A 22,704-nucleotide genomic window follows, 5' to 3' on the forward strand; every position below is an offset into this window, starting at 1 on the left:
TCAGCTTCCCAAAGTGTTGGGATTACAGGTGTGAGCCACTGTGCCTGGGCCAGCCAGTCTTTTTGATGTGACATAATCTAACAAGTCTCTTATTGGAGGTAACCTCTCCAAGTGCCAGCAAACAGCTCCTGGGAATCTATAGCCTGGCCTATTCATCCATAGGTCCTTTCTTAGATGATGTACATGATGTGTGTGTCTACCCCACCACACCACTCTGGTAAGCCTTCATCCATTTTAGGACACTTTGAGAATTAGAATTGGTTTTATTCTCTTCATTGATAAAACAGGTATGTTTACTTTCACCTGAAAATTAAACCCTTACTGATTACCCTAAACTAGGGGTCAAAAAACTTTTTCTGTAAAGGGGTAGATAGTAAATATTTTAGACTTTGGCCAGGTACAGTGGCTCATGCCTGTAATCCCAGCACTTTAGGAAGCCAAAGTGAGACAGTCACCTGAGCCCAGGAGTTGGAGACAGCCTGAGCAAGAGTGAGAACCCCCTTCTACAAAAATGTCTTTTTTTTTTTGAGAGAGATGAAGTCTATGTTGCCCCCAGGCTGATCTCAAACTCCTGGGATTAAGTGATTCACCTGCCTTGGCCTCCCAAAATGCCGAGTTAGCAGGTAGGTGTAAGCCACTGTGCCAAGCCAAAAGGTTTTTTTTTTTTTTAAAGTAAATATTTTAGGCTTTGTGGGCCACAGGTCTCTGGCTGTGTGTGTGTGTGCATGCATGTGTGATGTAAAAACCATTCTTGGCTCAAGGGCCATAGAACACAAGTCTTTGGCTGCCTTTGTTTATGGACCCCTGCCTGCCCTAAACTAATAATTTCAAATGGGCTCTAACTAGCTGGTTTGAAATTAGCTGGAAAAACTTTATTCATCCAGACTTGTGAAGACAAATTGAAGGGAACTAAGGTCCCCTGCCACTGGTAGTTCAGAAGGGCAGGGGAGAAAGGGCTCTCCCAGAGGTTATCCCCTAACATCTGAAAGTACCCTTGACTTTGCTTGGTTTTGTCTAAAGAAACCTGAACCTAGGAAGCTGGCCCCACTGGACAGGGAACATTTTAAATAAAAACACTAAGAGACAACAAGGCCAGTTTATTTTACAATGACTCCTGAGGTAGTTTATGTGGGAAACAGCAGGCAAGCCATTAAAACCCTCTGGGGCTTAGTTCATCCTGCACACGTCTCACTCTGGCAAAGGGGTTCTCACACGAGGAGGTCAAAGGGGCATGGATCAAGGTGGGCAGGGGGTGGGGGTAAGGCAGGCCTTGGGAAGTGTCTCCAGATATGGATCCTAGTTTCTACAAAATGGCTCAGCAGATTCCACACACGCTAAGAGAACTTTATTTTAATAAAAATGTCCTCTTTTTCAGGTGACCCCTTCCTCTACCACTAGAAAGCAGCTTTATTGCTAAAAAGCAATCCATTTATTTAGATGTTCTCTTCTTAGGCAACTTTAAACTTTTCCACCGCCGTAACACCACTCTGTATTTTTCACTTTCAGTCTTCTCTTCAAACACTTTTTTCAAGAGAATCCGCATAACTGTCTCTGTTCCTGCTTCTTTATCCTCTCCAATGAGAAGATCCAATGTATCTCCCACTTTCACCTGAAAATTAAAAGAAAACGGAGGCTCGGTTACACTTCAGGAAATCCAGACCAATGCAAACACTACTGCTTTGAGTTTTCACCACATGATCACGATCCAGAGGAGGGGCAGGTGAGAAAAGGCCCTGACCTCGGTCACTGTCACCTATCCCCAGTGCCTCAGCATGAAAGGGAGGGTGCCTCGGCCAGGTGCGGTGCCTCACGCCTGTAATCCCAGCACTTTGGGAGGCCAAGCTGGGTGGATCACCTGAGGTCAGGAGTTCGAGACCAGCCTGGCCAACATGGTGAAACCTCATCTCTACTAAAAATACAAAAATTAGCTGGGTGTGGTGGTGGGTGCCTGTGACCCCAGATACTCGGGAGGCTGTGGCAGGAGAATCACTTGAACCCGGGAAGCGGAGGTTACAGTGAGCTGAGATCATGTCACTGCATGCCAGCCTGGGCGACAGCAGGAGACTCCGTCTCAAAAAAAAAAGAAAGAAAGAAAGAAAGAAAGAAAGAAAGAAAGAAAGAAAGAAAGAAAGAAAGAAAGAAAGAAAGGGAGGGTGCCTTATTTCATTCAAATTATTATTATTAATTTTTTTTTTTTTTTTTCCAGACAGAGTCTCGCTCTGTCGCCCAGGCTGGAGTGCAGTGGCCGGATCTCAGCTCACTGCAAGCTCCGCCTCCCGGGTCCACGCCATTCTCCTGCCTCAGCCTCCCGAGTAGCTGGGACTACAGGCGCCCACCACCTCGCCCGGCTAGTTTTTTGTATTTTTTAGTAGAGACGGGGTTTCACCATGTTAGCCAGGATGGTCTCGATCTCCTGACCTCGTGATCCGCCCATCTCGGCCTCCCAAAGTGCTGGGATTACAGGCTTGAGCCACCGCGCCCGGCCAACTTTCTGTTTTTTTAGTAGAGACGGGGTTTCACCATGTTGGCCAGACTGGTCTCAAACTCCTGGTCTCAAGTGTTCCGCCTGCCTTGGCCTCCCAAAGTGCTGGGATTACAGGTGTGAGTCACTGCACCTGGCCTACAATTCATTTTCAATAAGTAATATATGCATGCGATAAAAAATTTAGAAGATACAAAAGGGTATATGAAGAAAAGGTATATAGGCTAGGTGTGGTGTCTCATGTCTGTAATCTCAGCACTTTGGGAGGCCAAGGTGGGCGGATCACTTGAGGTCAGGAGTTCAAGACCAGCCTGGACCACACAGTGAGACCCTGTCTCTATAAAAAATGAAAAAATAGCCAGATATGGTGGTGTGCCTGTCATAGCAGCTACTCGGGAGGCTGAGGTGGGAAGATCACTTGAGGCCAGAAGTCAAGACTGCAATGAGCTGTGGCTGCACCACTGCACTCCAGCCTGGGAAACCGAGCAAGACCTGTCTCTAAAATAAAATAAAAATAAAAAGGAAAAGGAAAAAGAAAAGCAAAGAAGACATACAAAGAAAAGGATACTCTATGTATATCCTTTCATAGAGATATTGTGCATGATGTCTGCCTCTCTAAAGAGCAGGCTAGTGTGTGGCTAAGGAATGAATCCCTTTGGGGCTTCCTTGTAGCGTAGAGAAGGGGTGTTCCTCCTTTACCTGACTGATCCCAGGAAGAGATGAGTTTAGGAAGGATTCACTCCCCATACTTGGGCACCACACAGCCACTGTTTAATCAACAATTACCCAACACCTACCACACCCTGGGTTTCACCTGGTTTTCAGCTCAAAGAAAAGCTTTGCTGAATTGCAGGCAGCGAGGGTTAGAGCTGCTGCATCAGACAAGCACCTGACCCTTTGGGGTCAGCAGCCAGGCACTGGCTCCACAGAGCCGACCAGGGAAGGCGAGGCATTCTTTTTTTTTTTTTTTGAGACGGAGTCTCGCTCTGTCGCCCAGGCTGGAGTGCAGTGGCCGGGTCTCAGCTCACTGCAAGCTCCGCCTCCCGGGTTTACGCCATTCTCCTGCCTCAGCCTCCCGAGCAGCTGGGACTACAGGCGCCCGCCACCTCGCCCGGCTAGTTTTTTGTATTTTTTAGTAGAGACGGGGTTTCACCGGGTTAGCCAGGATGGTCTCGATCTCCTGACCTTGTGATCTGCCCGTCTCCGCCTCCCAAAGTGCTGGGGTTACAGGCTTGAGCCACCGCGCCCGGCCAGGCGAGGCATTCTTTATTCCCCTCCACAGCCCTGTCCCTCAGCAGACACAAAGCAAAACTGGCTGGGATTAGGGGCTGTTCCAAGTATCTACATTTCAAATCTCCAGTTAGCTGCAGTTTCCATGGCTACCAGGCCTCCTAGTAACAAGACAGCTGAGTGTTAATAATGCCCCCTTCCTTTGCTGACCCTCACAAGAAACCTGGAAGGCAGCTGAGACAACAGAACACCCAAGGCAGAATGAAGCAGCAGCAATTAGGCTGTAGTTAACAACATCACAAAACGGTGGGGGGAGAAAAATAGTCTAGTGGGGTTTGTAAATGAGACCCCAGCACAGAGACAGCGTTTTCAGGGAGTAATCATTCTTTACTCCAAGAACACATCTTGTTTTTGGAATACTGCAGCTTAGAAGGAGGGCAGGCTAAAGGAGGAAAAAGCAATTCAGAGATGAGAAGGGTTTATGACTGCATGCAGCTCACTGAGCAACAGCTAACAGCCACAGTCCCAGCCTGCCGGTTCAAGTCAGGGGCATCACCAGTGCCTTGGCACTTGGGGGCTGAGACAGCATGGGGGACTTTTCCCTCCTTCTGCCCACAGAGCTGCAAGAACCTGCATGATCCCAGTTAGCAAGGACTACAGGAAGCCTCAGTGCTCACCCAAATGCACAGCTGACAGCCTCAATGTCCCATGTCCTAGGGCAACCGGATGTAGCTTGGATCCTCCAACCCCAGGGATATTTTGAAATATGAAAGATGAAATCAAAACAATCTCCAAAGTACATCTAACTTCTCTGGAACCTTTGTTCCCTGAACACAGAGTTAGATTATGTCTTCCAACACCTCACATGTCTTGTGTCTTTCACACTTTTTAAGGGTCTCTATCATACCTTTTTATTGGGTTTTGTTAACTTTTATTACCAGTATTGTTTTTTCCAATTATGAAAGTGATACATATGCATGGTAAAAAAATTCAGAAAATAAAAAGCATGAAGAAAATTAACATAATCCATAATGTTTCACTTAAAGATAAATACTAGTAATAGCAGCATTGTAATTCCAGATGTGTATATATATGTAATTTACTTTTACAAAAACATATTTTCTAACAGAATTTTTTTTTGAGATGGGAGTCTCACTCTGTTGCCCAGCCTGGAGTGCAGTGGCGCCATCTCAGCTCAATGCAAGCTCTGTCTCCTGGGTTCATGCCATTCTCCTGCCTCAGCCTCCCGAGTAGCCGGCACTACAGGCGCCCGCCACCACGCCCAGCTAATTTTTTTTTTTTGTATTTTTAGTAGAGATGGGTTTCACCATGCTAGCCAGGATGGTCTTGATCTCCTGACCTTGTGATCCGCCTGCCTTGGCCTCCCAAAGTGCTGGGATTACAGGCGTGAGCCACTGTGCCTGGAGAGAATTTTTTTTTTTGAGACAGGGTCTCACTCTGTCACCCAAACTGGAGTGCACTGGCATGATTATGGCTCACTGCAGCCTTGACCTCCCAGGCTTAGGTAATCCTCCCATCTCAGCCTCCCAAGTAGCTGGGTCAAGCGCCCGCCACCACGCTTGGCTAAGTTTTTGTATTTTTTGTAGAAATAGAGCTTTGCCATGCTGCCCAGGCTTGTCTTGAACTCCTGGGCTCAAGTGATCCGCAGGCCTCAGCTCCCAGAGTACTGGGATTACAAGCATGAGCCACTGTGAATTTTTATATATGATTTATTGTTAGAAAAGTGGAGACTGGAAACACATTTTCTTGTAACTGACTTTCACTTAACAACAGTATTGATATGGACTTGTCAGAAAATACAGAACACATCATTTTTTATAGCTGCTCTGCACACAAAGCTGTGCATCCAGCAAGCACTCACTGGGTACTGCTGAGCTGTACAGAACTACACATCTGCTCAGATACCACTGGCCAAAGAACAACTCTACATGGATCACATGTTTCTTTGAAATCTGATTATGTGGATTCCATGAGGGCTAACATTAATGACCTGGAAGTTTAATTAATGGATTTCTGCCAGTTCGAACAGTGGCGTATTCTAAAATTTTAAAAGGGAGAAGCTTCATCAGAAGGTCATTAAGGCTGCAAAAGTGAAAGTGCCTGTGTCTGAAGCCTGTAGCCGATTCCCACCAGCTTGAGCTGGAGGACCACAGAGGACCTCAGAGAAGGAAGAGGAGCCAGAGGGAAAATTTGGGGCAGCATTAATTTAGTTACTAGCAGAGTAAGTGATGAAAACATCTGGCTGTCATTTTAGGTTAGTATCTCACCGTTCTGCTTTTCTTCCATAATTTTTCCTCATTCAGTCTGAGTTGACCTTTGTAGAATGCATCTTCCACTTTGCTACAAAAAAAAAAAAAAAAAGCAACAATGTACACAATTTGGGTGATGGGTACACTAAAGCCCAGACTTCATCACCAGGCAATATATCCATGTAACAAAATGGCACTTGTACCCTCAAATCTATTTTTTTGTTGTTTTTTGAGACAAAGTCTCACTTTGTTGCCCAAGCTGGAATGCGGTGGTGTGATGTTGGCTCACTGCAACCTCCACCTCCCGGTTTCAAGTGATTCTCCTGCCTCAACCTCCCAGTAGTTGGGACCACAGGCACACACCAACATGCCTAACTTTTGTATTTTTAGGAGAGACGGGGTTTCACTGTTGGCCAGGCTGGTCTTGAACTCCTGACCTTGTAATCCGCCCACCTTGGCCTCCCAAAGTGCTATGATTATAGGCATGAAACACTGCGCCCTGCCTTGTATCTATTTTTTTAAAGGTAAAGTGCTTTAAAATATAGAAATATACTCAAAACAATCGCAGTTGACCCTTGGCCAGCACGGGCCCAAACTGTGCAGATCCACTTATATGTGGATTTCCTTTAGCCTCTGCCACCCCTGAGGGCAAGTCCACACCTCCTCTTCCTCCTCCTCCTCAGCCAGGATGAAGACCTTCATGATGATCCACTTCCACTTAGTAAATAGTATATATATTTTCACTTTCTTATGCTTTTCTTAGTAACATTTTCTTTTCTCGAGCTTACTTTATTGTAACTGTGTATCAGTAAGGCCTTTGGTCAACAGTAGGCTATATCAGTAGTTAAGTTTTCAGAGTGTCAAAATATTACAAGTTAAGTGTCAAAAGTTGTATGTGGCATTTCAACCGCATGGGGGTTGGCACCCCTAACCCCCACACTGTTCAAGCATCAACTGTATACAAGTTTGAGAGAAACACTTGCCATTTTTATTATTAGTATTATTTTTTGAGACAGATTCTCGCTCCATTGCCTAGGCTGGAGTGCAGTGGTGTGGTCTTGGCTCACTGCAAGCTCTGCCTAACAAGTTCACGCCATTCTCCTGCCTCAGCCTCCCAAGTAGCTGGGAATACAGGCGCCTGCCACCACACCAGGCTAATTTTTTTTTTTTTTTTGTATTTTTAGTAGAGACGGGGTTTCACCGTGTTAGTCAGGATGGTCTCGATCTCCTGACCTCGTGATCCGCCTGCCTCGGCCTCCCAAAGTGCTGGGATTATAGGCGTGAGCCACCACACCCAGCCTTCCATTAATGTTTACTCTGACGGTGATTCTCCACAGTCTCCATTTTGAGTCCTGGGAAACTGAAAGTCACCTGCTCTGTTGTGTATCTAAAACAGGGAGACCAAAGGGCATTTCTAAATAGATGTCGAACTGCTGCAAAGATTTGGGCAGTTAATTGGATGGAGCCTTAAGAGAGGTTTTAGCATACATGTCAAGCTCCATTCTGGACAGGGGCCTGGGGTACTCCGCCTGACTCCCAGTGCAGAGATCACATGGCCAGGCTGCAGCTCTGGTGATTCACGACAGCCAAAGTGAGTGGGCACTGCCTTCCCCTCAGATACCTGCTCTGTACACTGAGAGAAAAACCAGGCACCACGCGTATGGCAAGGCTATTAAGAAACCCTCTACCAGTTCGTACTGAGGCTGGGGAAATTCCAATCTGACAGCTGCTGTTCTCTCTGAACTTAAGTCACTGGGGCAACAAGACCAGGGGAGGAAGCAGCTAAAAATCAGTACACCCTTTCTTTTTGATGATCTGATTCCAGGTGACTGACATGTGGAGCTCGGCTTAATAATAACAGCAGCAGTTTCTACTCTGGGAGAGGAGAGGCCTCCTTATTAGTTTGCCAGAGTTTACAGAGTTTAGAGAACATTCTCTAATGGCACCCTAATCAGAATGCCAAGGGCGGGGCCTGTGGGCTGGCTCATTTTTATTAATCTCTCTCTCTTTTTTTTTTTTTCTGAGATGAAGTCTCGCTCTGTCGCCCAGGCTGGAGTGCGGTGGCGCGATCTTGGCTCCCTGCAAGCTCCGCCTCCCAGATTCACGTCATTCTCCTGCCTCAGCCTCCTGATTAGCTGGAACTACAGGCGCCCACCACCACGCCCAGCCAATTTTTTCTATTTTTAGTAGAGACGGGGTTTCACTGTGTTAGCCAGGATGGTATTGATCACCTGACCTCGTGATCCACCTGCCTCGGCCTCTGAAAATGCTGGGATTACAGGCGTGAGCCACCACGCCCAGCCCTTTTTATAAATCTCTTAAGCTTCAAGGATTAAAAAATTAAACTATGACATTACATTAGGTCATAAAGGTACAAACTACACAAGACTTTTTCTGCATTTATTCATATCACAATTCTTACATTGTATACAATATGCATGCAATCATTCCTAAAGGAATAAATGAACAATGAAGGCCACTATTCTTATATAATTAATCTAGCAGAGAGGGAATCAGAATACTAAAGAAATCTTTGCTGGGCGTAGTGGCTCACGCCTGTAATCCCAGCACTTTGGGAGGCCGAGGTGGGCGGATCATGAGGTCACAAGATCGAGACCATCCTGGCTAGCACAGTGAAACCCTGTCTCTACTAAAAAAATACAAAAAAATTAGCTGGGCGTGGTGGCAGGCGCCTGTAGTCCCAACTACTTGGGAGGCTAAGGCAGGAGAATGGCGTAAACCCAGGAGGTGGAGCTTGCAGTGAGCCGAGATCGCGCCACTGCACTCCAGCTGGGGCCACAGAGCGAGACTCCGTCTCAAAAAAAAAAAAAAAAAAAAAAAAAGAAATCTGAAAGGTTAGACTCAATACCTCTATTTTTTTTTTTTTTTTTGAGACGGAGTCTCACTCTGTCACTCAGGCTGGAGAGCAGTGGCGCGATCTCGGCTCACTGCAAGCTCCGCCTCCCGGGTTCACGCCATTCTCCTGCCTCAGCCTCCGAGTAGCTGGGACTACAGGTGCCCGCCACCGCGCCCGGCTAGTTTTTTGTATTTTTAGTAGAGACAGGGTTTCACCATGTTAGCCAGGATGGTCTCGATCTCCTGACCTCGTGATCCACCCGCCTCGGCCTCCCAAAGTGCTGGGATTACAGGCTTGAGCCACCGCGCCCGGCCTCAATACCTCTATTATACATGAACATATGTAGTATTTTCTTCAAAACAGCCCGCATATATTGAGTACCTACTATGTGCCAGACACTGTTATAAGTGCTTGAGATAGATATATATGCACTCAATCCTAGCAACCACTCTCTAAACTAGGTTCTATCATCTTCATTTTACAGATGAGAAAACTGAGGCTCAGAAAGTTTAAGTAACTAACCCAAGGTCACACAGAACCAGGACTGAAACCCCAGTAATCTGGCTCCAAAGCCCACATTCTGTTTTGTTTTTTTTTTTTTTTGAGACGGAGTCTTGCTCTGTCGCCCAGGCTGGAGTGCAGTGGCGCCATCTCAGCTCACTGCAAGCTCTACCTCCAGGTTCATGCCATTCTCCTGTCTCAGCCTCCTGAGCAGCTGGGAGTACAGGTGCCTGTCACCACGCCTAGCTAATTTTTTGTATTTTTAGTAGAGACTGGGTTTCACCGTACTAGCCAGAATGGTCTCGATCTCCTGACCTTGTGATCTGCCTGCCTCAGCCTCCCAAAGTGCTGGGATTACAGGCATGAACCACCGCGCCTGGCCAAAGCCTGCATTCTTAACCATCATCTTATTATACATCATGCTGTTAATTCTAAGAGGTACCTTTTTTTTTTTTTTCCAGATGGAGTCTTGCTCTGTTGCCCAGGCTGGAGTGCAGTGGCGCGACCTTGGCTCACTGCAACCTCTGCCTCCCAGGTTCAAGCAATTCTCCTGCCTCAGCCTCCCAAGTAGCTGGGACTACAGGCGCCTGCCACCTCGCCTGGCTAATTTTTGTATTTTCAGTAGAGACAGAGTTTCACCGTATTGGCCAGGCTGTCTTGAACTCCTGACCTTGTGATCCACGCAGCTCGGCCTCCCAAAGTGCTGGGATTACAGGCATGAGCCACCGTGCCCAGCCGAGGTACCGTTTCACATTATAGCATTTGTGAAATATCCCGGTGCATTTTATGCTTGCTACATACATCTAATATGGTGATTCATTTTCTCCTCAAGAAGCTGTTATTAAATCAATGGTTCATCTTACAGTCAACTGTGCCTTAGATTCAAATTTTCTAATATGGCACATGGGATTTGCAGGCAGTCACTTGACTTCTTTGGAAATCAGTTTGCTCATCTATAAAATGAAATAATTGAAACAGGTTACCTATAAAGGTCCTTTTATTGTGGTTATTCTTCACCATAATATGGGCCAAGTGATTTGGAATGCTACATTAAAATAACACGACTATGAGTGAGTTTATAATGAAATGTGTATCATACTCACTTTCTCCCAATATCTAGCCCCGTCTTCAAGATAACATCATACCGAAAAGACTGCACTGCTTTTTCCAGGTCTTTATAGTCTTTGTCTACAGTAGGGTCATCCTCAAGCTCCTCTTCCTGCTCACTCATCTCGTCATGATCGCTTTCTTCATCAGAGTCCTCTTCATCTACTTTATGCAGAGACTTCTTAGTAGATTTTGTAGAGCTTATATTACTTTTGAGTCTTATGGAAAAAGGAAAAATATATTCTGGAGATAGTAAAAGTCCTGGGAGTCGCAGTGAGAAAATACTATAAAAAAGTGTTTTATAATTTGGTGCACGTAACTTGGTACTAGAAAAATACAAGTATCGATTCCAGGAAGTACAGAGTTTGTATGACGCAGGTGTCCCTCGGAGAACACCCCAGAGTCCAATCCAGGCATCTGGCTTTCTTAAAACACCAGCAAGCAATTTAACACTAGCCATAGCCATGGCGCTTATAATCTGAAACAGATAATAAATCAGTTTTATCTCACAAATGCAGTGTCATGACGTTCTTACAACATAAACCATATGCACTATGAACACTTTGTCCAGTACTATACGTATGCGCCCCTAAAAAGTCCTATCGGGCCTGGCGCGGCGGCTCCCGCCTGTAATCTCAGCACTTTGGGAGGCTGAGGTGGGCAGATCACCTGAGGTCAGGAGTACAAGACCAGCCTGGCCAACATGGCCAAATCTCATCTCTACTAAAAATACAAAAATTAGCCAGGCGTGGTGGCAGGCACCTGTAATCCCAGCTACTCAGGAGGCTGAGGCAGGAGAATCGCTTGAACCTGGGAGGTAGAGGGTGCAGTGAGCCGAGATCATGCCATTACACTCCAGCCCAGGCAACAAGAAACCACATCTCAAAATTAAAAAAAAAAAAAAAAAGTCGTATCAATCTGCATGTACCAGGGGCCATATATCACAGCACAGTGAATCTTCTAGCTGCAACTAATGTGATTAGCTCATAGGATTGTCAGGAAGGTCCAATGTGATACTAGTATGTGTGAAAGCACTGGTTCTACTCTTCTCCCTCCCCCAAATTAGCTTTGGGTACTGACTGCTTCTAAAAAAATACTAACAATAGTTCTCAATGATTTTTGGTTTTTTTAATTTTCAATTTTTTTTTTTTTTTGAGATGGAGTTTCGCTCTTGTTGCCCAGGCTGGAGTGCAATGGCACCATCTCGGCTCACCGCAACCTCTGCCTCCCGGGTTCAAGCTATTCTCCTGCCTCAGCCTCCCCAGTAGCTGGAATTACAGGCATGCATCACCATGCCCGGCTAATTTTGTATTTTTAGTAGAAACAGGGTTTCTCCATGGTGGTCAAGGTGGTCTCAAACTCCCAACCTCAGGTGATCTGCCTGCCTTGGCCTCCCAAAATGCTGGGATTACAGGACTGAGCCACTGTGCCTGGCCTGTTTTTTTTTTTTTTTTTTTTTTTTAAAGGAAAATTTGGAGAGAAAGACTGTTGACTGACACACATTACATCCTTACAACACTGACTTTGCCAAGGAAGGACACCAGATCATGACTTCATGAAATCAAGAGTGAATCTCTAAACTTTATTTCAACCTCCAGCCCTAGCAAATCAGAGGTAAGGGTGAGCAAACTGGACAGACCTGCATTTTAACTCCTTTTACATCTCCTTCCCCATGTTTAACAGAGGCATTAGCTAGCAGACAAGGAAGGGGTCTAGAGACCCACAAACTAGGGAATTGTGACAAGTGCTTGTGACATGTCAGAGGGCAATCAATTCCTACAGTTACTTCAAATGAAGGAGAAACCATCTTATGATGGTGGCAGACTCACACCCACCCCCTCCCCTGCAAGTATATCAAGAAGGTTTTAGAGACCATGATTTGGTCATGAGGGAAGGGTTTCCATATGATCAACATCCTTGTACTGGGAGTCTGCAAATGACTTTCCTTTGTGCCTAGACTGTACCTTAAGATTGATACCTCTGATTATGGCCCACTCAAAAACATGGAGCTAGCTACTTCCAAATTGTATTTAACATTTTGGGCCTTATTTTCCTGGTGGGGATAAGCATACAACAAAATCTCAACTCTATTAATCCACCACTCTTGGGACTCCAATCTAAGTCTTGAAAGAGAAATAAAGCAGACTGAATGTAAAGACTCTATTTCAACATAACTATAATTTGGAACAATTTTAAAATGCTAGGGTGGGCATGGTGGCTCACACCTGTAATCGCAGCACTTTGGGAGGCTGAGGCGGGTGAATCTCCTGAGGTCAGGAGTTCAAGACCAGCCTGGCCAACATGGTGAAACCCCATCTCTAATAAAATTACAAAAATTAGCCAGGTGTGGTGGCATGCACCTATAATCCCAGCTACTTGGGAGGCTAAGGCAGGAGAATCGCTAGACCCTGGGAGGTAAAGGCTGCAGTGAGCTGAGATCGCACCACTGCACTCCAGCCTGGGCGATAGAGTGAGACTCTGTCTCAAAAATAAAATAAAATAAATAAATAAAATGCTATATAATCCAGAGTACTCTAAAATAATGACTAAAAACTACCTGAAATACCTTCAAAAGAAATGTTGCCGCCGGGCGCGGTGGCTCACGCCTGTAATCCCAGCACTTTGGGAGGCCGAGGCGGGTGGATCACAAGGTCAGGAGATCGAGACCATGGTGAAACCCCATCTCTACTAAAAATACAAAAAATTAGCCGGGCACGGTGGCGGGTGCCTGTAGTCCAGCTACTCAGGAGGCTGAGGCAGGAGAATGGCGTAAACCCGGGAGGCAGAGCTTGCAGTGAGCTGAGATCCGGCCACTGCACTCCAGCCTGGGGGACAGAGCGAGACTCCGTCTCAAAAATAAAAAAATAAAAAAAAATAAAAAGAAAAGAAATGTTGCCAATAATTACTTTTACACATATTCTAATGTAATAGAGAATGAATAATACCCATTAATAGGAATGCCTTTAAATTTTTTAGATTTAATTTATTTAGTAGAGATGAGGTCTCGCTAATTTTAAATTTTACATAATCAGGCTGGGTACGGTGGCTCACGTCTGTAATCCAACCACTTTGGAGTCTAAGGAGGGAGGATCACTTGAGGTGAGGAGTTCAAGACCAACCTGGCCAACATGGCGAAACCCCATCTCTACTTTTAGTACAAAAATTAGCTGGAGCCGGGCATGGTGGCTCAGGCCGGTAATCTCAACACTTTGGGAGGCTGAGGTGGGCAGATCACTTGAGGTCAGGAGCTTGACACCATCCTGGCCAACACGGTGAAACCCCACCTCTACTAAAAATACAAAAAAATTAGCCGGGTGTGGTGGTGGGTGCTTGAACCTGGGAGGCAGAGGTTGCAGTGAGCCGAGATCGTGTCACAGTACTCCAGTCTGGGCAAGAGAGCGAGCCTCCATCTCAAAAAAAGAAAATAAATAAAATTTTACATAATCAGAAATAAAGGAAGAAAACACCAGATTTCAGCATTTCCCAGACTATTTCATTGATTAGTACAATTAAAAATTTTTTTAAAGGTAACTAGGCTAGGAGCAGTGGCTTACACCTGTATCCCAGCACTTTGGGAGGCTGAGGGAGAAAGACTGCTTGAGCCCAGGAGTTTGAGACCAGCCTGTGCAACAGTGAGACTCCATCTCTACAAAAAAACAAAATTGAGAAAGATACCTCATGGTGGACTCCAAGAAAGATTTCATGCCAAAAGAGTAGGAAGGACATCATCTCAGAATTAAACAACTTTTTTTGAGATGGCGTTTTGCTCTTGTTGCCCAGGTTGGAGTTAAATGGCTTGATCTCAGTTCACCGCAACCTCTGCCTCCTGGGTTCAAGCACTTCTCCTGCCTCAGCCTCCTGGGCAGCTGCAATTACAGGCATGCGCTACCACGCCCAGCTAATTTTGTATTTTTATTACAGACGGGGTTTCTCCATGTTGGTCAGGCTGGTCTCGAACTCCTGACCTCAGGTGATCTGCCCGCCTCAGCCTCCCAAAGTGCTGGGATTATAGACGTGAGCCACAGCACCCGGCCAGAATTAAACTTCTTTAAGATGAATACATTCAGCATTATAAGAAATCAACTGTTGTCATTTATTTTTCTCACTGTGGGTCTAGGAAAACTTTGGCACAGGTTTGTATGGCCAGTGGCCCAGTGTTGGCAACAGCAGTATATTTGAATATCAGGGGCATTAACTTAAATTAGATGCCCCCCTAACAGTCATAACTAGAAAAGGCTGAGTATACCCCCTATATGCAATAATTTTTTTCATAAAATTTCTGATTATATGTATATAAAATAAATTTTCATGTAGAAAATTTGAAAAAATATGAGGAAAATTGGCCGGATGTGGTGGTTCACTACCTGTAATCCCAGCACTTTGGAAGGCCAAGGCTGGCAGACCACCTGAGGTCAGGAGTTTGAGATCAGCCTGGCCAACATGGTGAAACCCTGTCTCTACTAAGAATACAAAAATTAGCCAGGCATGGTGGTGGGCGCCTGTGATCTCAGCTACTTGGGAGGCTGAGGCAGGAGAATCGCTTGAACCCAGGAGGTGGAGGTTGCAGTGAGCCAAGACTGTGCCATTGCACACCAGCCTGGGCGACAAGAGTGAAACTCCATCTCAAAAAAAGAAAATTAAAACCAGCCCTAGTCCAATCCATGTTAACCACTGTTAACAAGATTTTAGCATAGATCCTTCACAATGGAAAATCTGAAGAAAAATAATTAACTCATAAGCACAGCCTCTCACACTCTCCCAACCACCCAAAACACACAGGAAGGTTTAGCCATAGGTGGCCAGAGCTCTCTAACATCATCCCCAGGAAGTCTGTGTTGGTCCTAAGTCGTAGAGTCATTATTAAAAGTTTTACTTTGGCGGCTCATGCCTGTAATCCCAGCACTCTGGGAGGCCGAGGTGGGCGGATCACCTGAGGTTGGGAGTTTGAGACCAGCCTGGCTAACATGGAGAAACCCGGTCTCTACTAAAAATACAAGATTAGCCAGGTGTGGTGGCGTGTGCCTGTAATCCCAGCAATTTGGGAGGCTGCGGCAGGAGAACTGCTTGAACCTGGGAGGCGGAGGTTATGGTGAGCCGAGACTGTGCCATTGCACTCCAGCTTGGGTAACAAGAGTGGTCCGTTTCAAAAACAAGAAAAAAAAAAAAAGCAGTCTCTGAGGGATGACTTTGTGCTGTTCCCTCATTTTGCAGATGAGTACAAACAAAAGCTGAAGCAATTTAAGAATAAGCTAAGTGGCACAGCTAGTAAATGAGATGGAGTCTTACTCTGTTGCCCAGGCTGGAGTGCAGAGGTTCAATCTTGGCTCACTGCAGCCTCCGCCTCCTGGGTTCAAGTGATTCTCGTGTCTCAGCCTCCCAAGTAGCTGCAATTACAGGCATGTGCCGCTGTGCCCGGCTCATTTTTGTATTTTTGTAGTGACAGGGTTTCACCACGTGGCCCAGGGTGGTCTTGAACTCCTGACCTCAGGTGATCACCTGCCTCGGCCTCCCGAAGTGCTAGGATTACAGGCGTGAGCCACCACGCCTGGCTGGTCAAGTCTTCTTAAGGCTCATTGTTTTTACTGTGGGCCAGGCATTGCTCTACACATTAACTCATTTATTCCTTGCAACAAGCCCATCTCAGCTATAGGGTCACACAGACACTATTCAAATCTAGGCATCCAAGCTCCAAAGCCTAGACTCATTACTACCAAGCTGAACTGTCCATCAGTCTTCCAACTCCAAGTTAAGTGCTCTTTCTTCCACACCCTGACATCTATTTTCTTATTTTTTTTTTCTGGAATAAAAACTCACCAACTAGTGCAATACCTGAAAGAACAGATAGTTTTCAGGGACAGAAGAGTGGGAGGAACTGTTGCCCCAACTTAGAAGAAATCCTAAGAGGAGACACCTAGGGGAGGGAAGTACCCATGGCTAGGGGTAGAAGTCCTGTTTCTGTGTCAGACCCTGGGTGCCCACATTCCCCATCTGTAAGTCCTATTTTTATTTTTATTTATTTTTAGTATATTTTTTACACTCTTCCTGCCTTTGAAAAAAGTCCTAGTTTTTACCATACCGTTGTTTACTTTGAGGAATGCCTAGATATGATGTGGCTCTCTGCCGACGTCACAAGTAGAGTTACATCTACCTGCATTAGGAAACCTTTCCTAGCAGAAAATAACCATTAGAATCAGATACACTTGTAAACTCAAAAAACACACCAAAATGTCAAGCCACGAATTCCCTTGTGTTTATTAGCTACTCACTACCTCTCACTGTGATCAGCTTAACTTTCTAGCAGGCAAACATTGGCAGATGTTGGAAGCTTAGATAAAATTCATTAAAAACATAAAATTGAGGAAACATATTAACCTAATTCTTGCTGGAGATGATGACTATTTGTAGTTGTCAGCAGTGGGCACTCAGGGTCACAAGGGAGGACCCAGATTCTGCCTCAGAACTTTGTTACTATTTTTTTGAGACGGAGTCTCATTCTGTCGCCCAGGCTGGAGTGCAGTGGCGCAATCTCGGCTCACTGCAAGCTCCGCCTCCCAGGTTCATGCCATTCTCCTGCCTCAGCTATCCAAGTAGCTGGGACTACAGGCACCCGCTACCACACCCGGCTAATTTTTTGTATCTTTAGTAGAGACGGGGTTTCATCGTGTTAGTCAAGATGGTCTTGATCTCCTGACCTCGTGATCCACCCACCTCGGTTGCTCAAAGTGCTGGGATTACAGGCATGAGCCACCGCACCCGGCCCTGCCTCAGGACTTTGAAACTGTTCAAGGAAGCCCTGAGTTGGAAGTGGGGGTGCCAGAGAAGAGAACCAGGCACCCAGCTCCTCTCCAACCGAAGCAGCACTGGAGAATACTGGGTTCCTTACAGCTCATTTGGAAAAAAAATATCTACTACTGAAAAGTTCCTGTCCTTTTGTCACGGTCTTCTCTTCCTCCACACTCCACACAAGCCACATCCTCCTCTACCAAGCCATGCTCCACATGCCCTTTTCCATACTCTGGTTGCACCAACACTATCCTTTTTTTTGTTACTTTCAAATTAAGTCACAAATTATCTCCCAAACTCTAAGGGTAGCGATAGGGCCTACACAGTGCCCTGTTCTTCACTCCTCTGCTCAGGACATACCAAACCCAGTGAATGGTGGCAGATTCAATTTCTAGAAACGAAATGAGCATCCTGCCCATTACTACAGCCACCCCCACAATCACTCATTTGCTCACATATGCCAAGTGCCTGGGTAGGCCTTGGTATAAAACACAGAGTCCTTGTCATCAGGGAACTGCTGTTTAAGTGGAATGTGGGCAAGTAAACTGTCTGCCAGGGCACACATGTGAAAGCAGGCCCAGGGGAGGCTGAATCCTGCACCAGCTGGAGCGCAGAGCAAGGATGCCTACAGAGTTCTGTGAGCAAAGGGCAAAGGGGGCCTGAAACTGAGCCATGGGGAAACATCATGTTACAACAGTAATTTTTTTGCTTGATAATGGACTATTCCATTGGCATGCTGTTATTTTTCTCTCATTCAAGGATGAATGAGGATGAGCATTCAAGGATACTCAGGCTTTTTTTTTTTTTTTTGAGATGGAGTCTTGCACTGTTGTCCAGGCTGGAGTTCAGTGGCGTGATCTCAGCTCACTGCGACCTCCGCCTCCTGGATTCAAGCGATTCTCCTGCCTCAGCCTCCTCAGTAGCTGCGACTACAGGCATGGGCCACCATGCCCAGCTAATTTTTGTAGTTTTAGTAGAGATGGGTTTCACAACTTTGGCCAGCCTGGTCTCGAACTCCTAACCTTGTGATCTGCCTGCCTCAGTCTCCCAAAGTGCTGGAATTACAGGCGTGATCCACCACGCCCAGCTCAGGCATTCTTGCTCTGCGCTCCAGCTGGTGCAGGGTTCAGCCTCCCCTGGACCTGCTTTCACATGTGTGCCCTGGCAGACAGTTTTACTTGCCCACATTCCACTTAAATGGCAGTTCCCTGACAACAAGGACTGCATGTTTTATACCAGGGCCTAGCCAGGCACTTGGCATATGTGAGGAAATGAGTCAATGTGGGGGTGGCTATAGTAAAGGACAGGATGCTGTTATTTTTCTCTCATTCAAAAGCAATCAATTACACAAACCTCTTGCCTCCACACCCCCCAGCTACCAACTCTTTTCTTGCCCCTCTTTACCATAAAACTCCTCAAAATGGTTGTCTAACTCTCCTCAACTCCACTCCTTTCATTTTCTAAATCCAAAAGGTCATGTCAGTCCTCATCTTAATTGACTTCTCAGCAGCACTTGAAAAAACTGATAACGCCTCTCTTCTTCACTTGGTCTCCAAGACACCTCACTCTTGGTTTTCTTCCTATCTCTCCTGTGGCTGCTGCTTCTAAGACTCCTTTGCTGGCCGGGCACGGTGGCTCACGCCTGTAATCCCAGCACTTTGGGAGGCCAAGGCGAGTGGATCACCTTAAGTTGGGAGTTCGAGATCAGCCTGACCAACATGGAGAAACCCTGTCTCTACTACTAATACAAAAATTAGCTGAGCGTGGTGGCATGTGCCTGTAATCCCAGCTACTCAGGAGGATGAGGCACGAGAATCGCTTGAACCCAGGAGGGGGAGGTTGCAGTGAGCCAAGATTGCGCCATTGCACTCCAGCCTGGGCAACAAGAGTGAGACAACGTCTCAAAAAAAAAAAAAAAAAAAAAAAAATTAGCTAGGCACAATGGCGGGCACCTGTAATTCCAGCTACTCAGGAAGTTGAGGCAAGAGAATCACTTGAATCTGGGAGGCGGAGGCTGCAGTGAGCCGAGGCCACTGCACTCCAGACTGGGCCACAAGTGCGAAACTCTTATCTCCCCCCCGAAAAAAAGGAGACTCCTTTGCTGCGTCCTTCTCTTCTCCCTGACATCTTCTTTCTTTTCTTTTCCTTTCTTTTTTTTTTATTTTTTGAGACGGAGTCTCGCTCTGCCGCCCAGGCTGGAGTGCAGCAGAGAGATCTCGGCTCACTGCAAGCTCCGCCTCCCGGGTTCACACCATTCCCCTGCCTCAGCCTCCGAGTAGCTGGGACTACAGGCGCGCACCACCACGCCCGGCTAATTTTTTGTATTTTTAGTAGAGACGGAGTTTCACCATGTTAGCCAGGATGGTCTCGATCTCCTGAACTCGTGATCCGCCCGTCTCGGCCTCCCAAAGTGCTGGGATTACAGGCGTGAGCCACCGCACCCGGCCTTTCTTTTTTCGAGACAGGGTCTTCCTCTGTTGTCCAGGCTGGAGTGCAGTGGCGCGATTTTGACTCACTGCAACCTCTGCCTCCTGGGTTCAGGCCATATTCTCCCACCTCAGCCTCCAAAGTAGCTGGGATTACGGGCACTTACCACCACACCTGGCTAATTTTTATATTTTTAGTAGAGACAGGGTTTCACCATGTTGGCCAGGCTGGTTTGGAAATCCTGACCTCAAGTGACCCGCCCACCTCAGCCTCCCAAAGTGCTAGGATTACAGGCCTGAGCCACTGTGCCTGGCCTTCCCTGATATCTTAAAGTTGGAGGGGCCCAGGGCTCTATCTTTGGTCCTCTTCTCTTATACATTCACTTTATCTGGCTCACCTCTTAAGTGTACCCAATTAATTCTTACAAACGCATTATCAAGACACCAATCATTTCTATGGCTTTAAATACCACCTATATGCCAACCACACCCTAATCTATATTCCCATTCCAGGACTTTCTCCCAAATTCCAGACTCGTACATCTGTGCAGAAAAGAATTAATATAACAGGCCTGAGATTGCTATCCTTAGAATGCCTGCTTGCATAGTTGGCCCATGGCTAGTGTCTGGGAACTTGAACTTCATGAGGGTTCCCACAATTCCCACCTGGATAAGAGCGGCTCACTGTGCTGGAACTGTACAATGTGATTCTGAACACCTGCGTTTTTCTGGGGCAGCTGAAATTTTGGCACACTCTAGGCAGACAGTGCCTATGTGACTTTTTATTGGAAAAATGAGCTCTATGAGCTTTCCTGATATAGATCTCTCATGTCTTGTCATAATTTGATGCTGCAAGAATTAAGTATACCCCATGTGACTCCACTAGGAGAGGACTCAGAAGACTGCACCTGGTTTCCTCCAGACTTTGTCCCATGCATCTTTTCCCTTTGCTTATTTTGCTTTGTATCCTTTTGCTATAATAAATCACAGCTGTGAGTATGACTATGTGCTGAGTCTTTTGAGTCCTCTTAGTGAATCAATGAACCTGGGGACCTGCAACACAATATCTAACGCCTATTTGACACCTCCATGTGGGTACATAATAAAGTCATTCATACAATGTCACTCCTTTCCTCAAATCCCTACAAAAGCACTCAGAGAAAAGCAAAGTCTCTACCATGGTCTAAAGGCTCTACAGGATCTGGTGCTCCCTCAGCCCCCATTTCCTCTCCAACTCATCTGCAATCTGACTCTTGCAAATTCAGCTTCAGCAACACTGGCCTCCTCCCCTTAATTAAGCACTCCCCATGTGCCACGCACTAATTTGGGCACTAGAAATTCAGCAGAGGAAAAACATATGGATGAAGATTCCTATTCTTGTAGAGTTTATACTCTAGTAGGGGAAACAGGTACACACACACAAAAAAACACCGTGTAAATTACATGATAGCTGGTGGTTAATGCTCTAGGGGAAGAAAGTGGAGCAGGGTAAGGGGGATTGAGAGGGCAAATGAGGTCAGGCAGGTGGCTCACGCCTATAATCCCAGCACTTTGGGAGGCCAAGGCAGGAGAATTGCTTGTGTCCAAGAGCTTGAGATCAGCCTGGGCAACACAGTGAGATCTAAAATAAAAATAGGCCAGACGCAGTGGCTCACGCCTGTAATTCCTGCACTTTGGGAGGCTGAGGGGGGCGGATTAGTTGAGGCCAGGAGTTCGAGACCAGCTTGGCCAACATGGTGAAACCTCGTCTCTACTAAAAACACAAAAATTAGCCAGGCGTGGTGGCGCACACCTGTAGTCACAGCTACTCGGGAGGCTGTGGCGGAAGAATCGCTTGAACCTGGGAGGGGGAGGCTGCAATGAGCAGAGTTCACAGCACTGTATTCTAGGCTTGACCACAGAGCTAGTGTCTTAAAAAACGACAAAACAACACCCCCCTGTGGAATAAAAATTGATCAGAACGGGTGCATTCGAATGAATCAGGAAAAGAACACGCAATGATGGGCCCTGGGAATTGACCTGATAGAAGTTCATTTTAAAAGATCTCTTTGGCGTTGGTGTAGGGTGAGTGGAGGAATGATCACGGCAGAAGCTCATAGGAGGTTCTGGGTGACATCTTCAGGAGAGGTATACAATCTGAACTAACCGAAGACTGTAAGAAAAGCAGTGTCTGTAAGAAAAGCAGTGTCTGTAAGAAAAGCAGCGCTGACTTTGACCTGCTTGACGCCAGGAAACGCTCCACATTCCTGAGCCCGTTCACCGCTCCGTAAGATGGAGAAACTGGTCTAAACGCTTTGAAGTCTAATACAGCTAAAGATCCTTCCCTTTACTTGGAGACCTCGAAGGCTGCGGGCTAAGACAGAGTCGGGTTCCTCTAGCTCCCTCCCCGCCCCCGCGGGCAGTGCACCCTCCTGGGTCCCCAAGGTCAAAGGAAATGGACAACTGCGTTCCCGGGTTCGCAATCTGCATTCGGAGCCAGCAGGAGCGATCGGACGCAGGAACGGAAGTCCTCGCCGCGCTCAATTACCGCAGCCCCTGCGCAGCCCTGGGCTCGCGGGGCGTCCCAAGGCTGGCAGAATACGGGACACTCATGGGGAGACACGGCTGGAGCGTGGGCGGGGCGGCAGGGCGAAGTGACAGGGGGCGCGGGCAGGGGGCCCGGCGCGGCGCACCAGCAGAGGCGCACTCACCTGTACGTCAGGCCCTCTCGTCCCTCCCCGTGGCCGCGCGGACTGCAGGCCTCCAGGCCACCCCTACCTGCGCCCCGCCCCTTCCGCCGGCGCCGGCGCGGTGAGAGCGGGTCGAGCTGGGCGCGAGGCCAGGGCGGCAGCGAAGCAGCGACCCCTGCTGGAAGCCACGTCTCGGAGGACTGAGCGGGAAGTAGGCTTGGGGCACAACCGCAGGCGAGCCCAGCGAAGAAGCCAGGGCCGCCTGATTCCACCTGACCGAAGAGAGCTCATCTTAATTCTTTTTTATTTTTATTTTTTTCTTTTTTCTTTTCTCTTTTCTTTCTTTCTTTTTTTTTTTTTTTTTTTTGTTGAAACCGAG

General features: G+C 46.8%; 1 protein-coding gene across 1 annotated transcript; it reads right to left on the minus strand.

Annotated features, from left to right (window-relative positions):
- Positions 1-1,082: 1,082 nt before the first annotated feature.
- On the minus strand, positions 1,083-22,434 carry MTRES1 (mitochondrial transcription rescue factor 1). The gene is made up of 4 exons (XM_011736399.2): positions 22,347-22,434; positions 10,444-10,925; positions 6,001-6,073; positions 1,083-1,609 (listed from the first exon to the last, which is right to left on the minus strand). The coding sequence occupies exons 2-4, from the start codon at positions 10,911-10,913 to the stop codon at positions 1,430-1,432; spliced, it is 723 nt and encodes a 240-aa protein (XP_011734701.1). The 5' UTR covers positions 10,914-10,925; positions 22,347-22,434; the 3' UTR covers positions 1,083-1,429.
- Between the last annotated feature and the right edge of the window lie 270 nt (positions 22,435-22,704).

The sequence above is a fragment of the Macaca nemestrina genome, chromosome 5, assembly GCF_043159975.1.
Source record: "Macaca nemestrina isolate mMacNem1 chromosome 5, mMacNem.hap1, whole genome shotgun sequence".
Taxonomy (NCBI): Eukaryota; Metazoa; Chordata; class Mammalia; order Primates; family Cercopithecidae; genus Macaca; species Macaca nemestrina.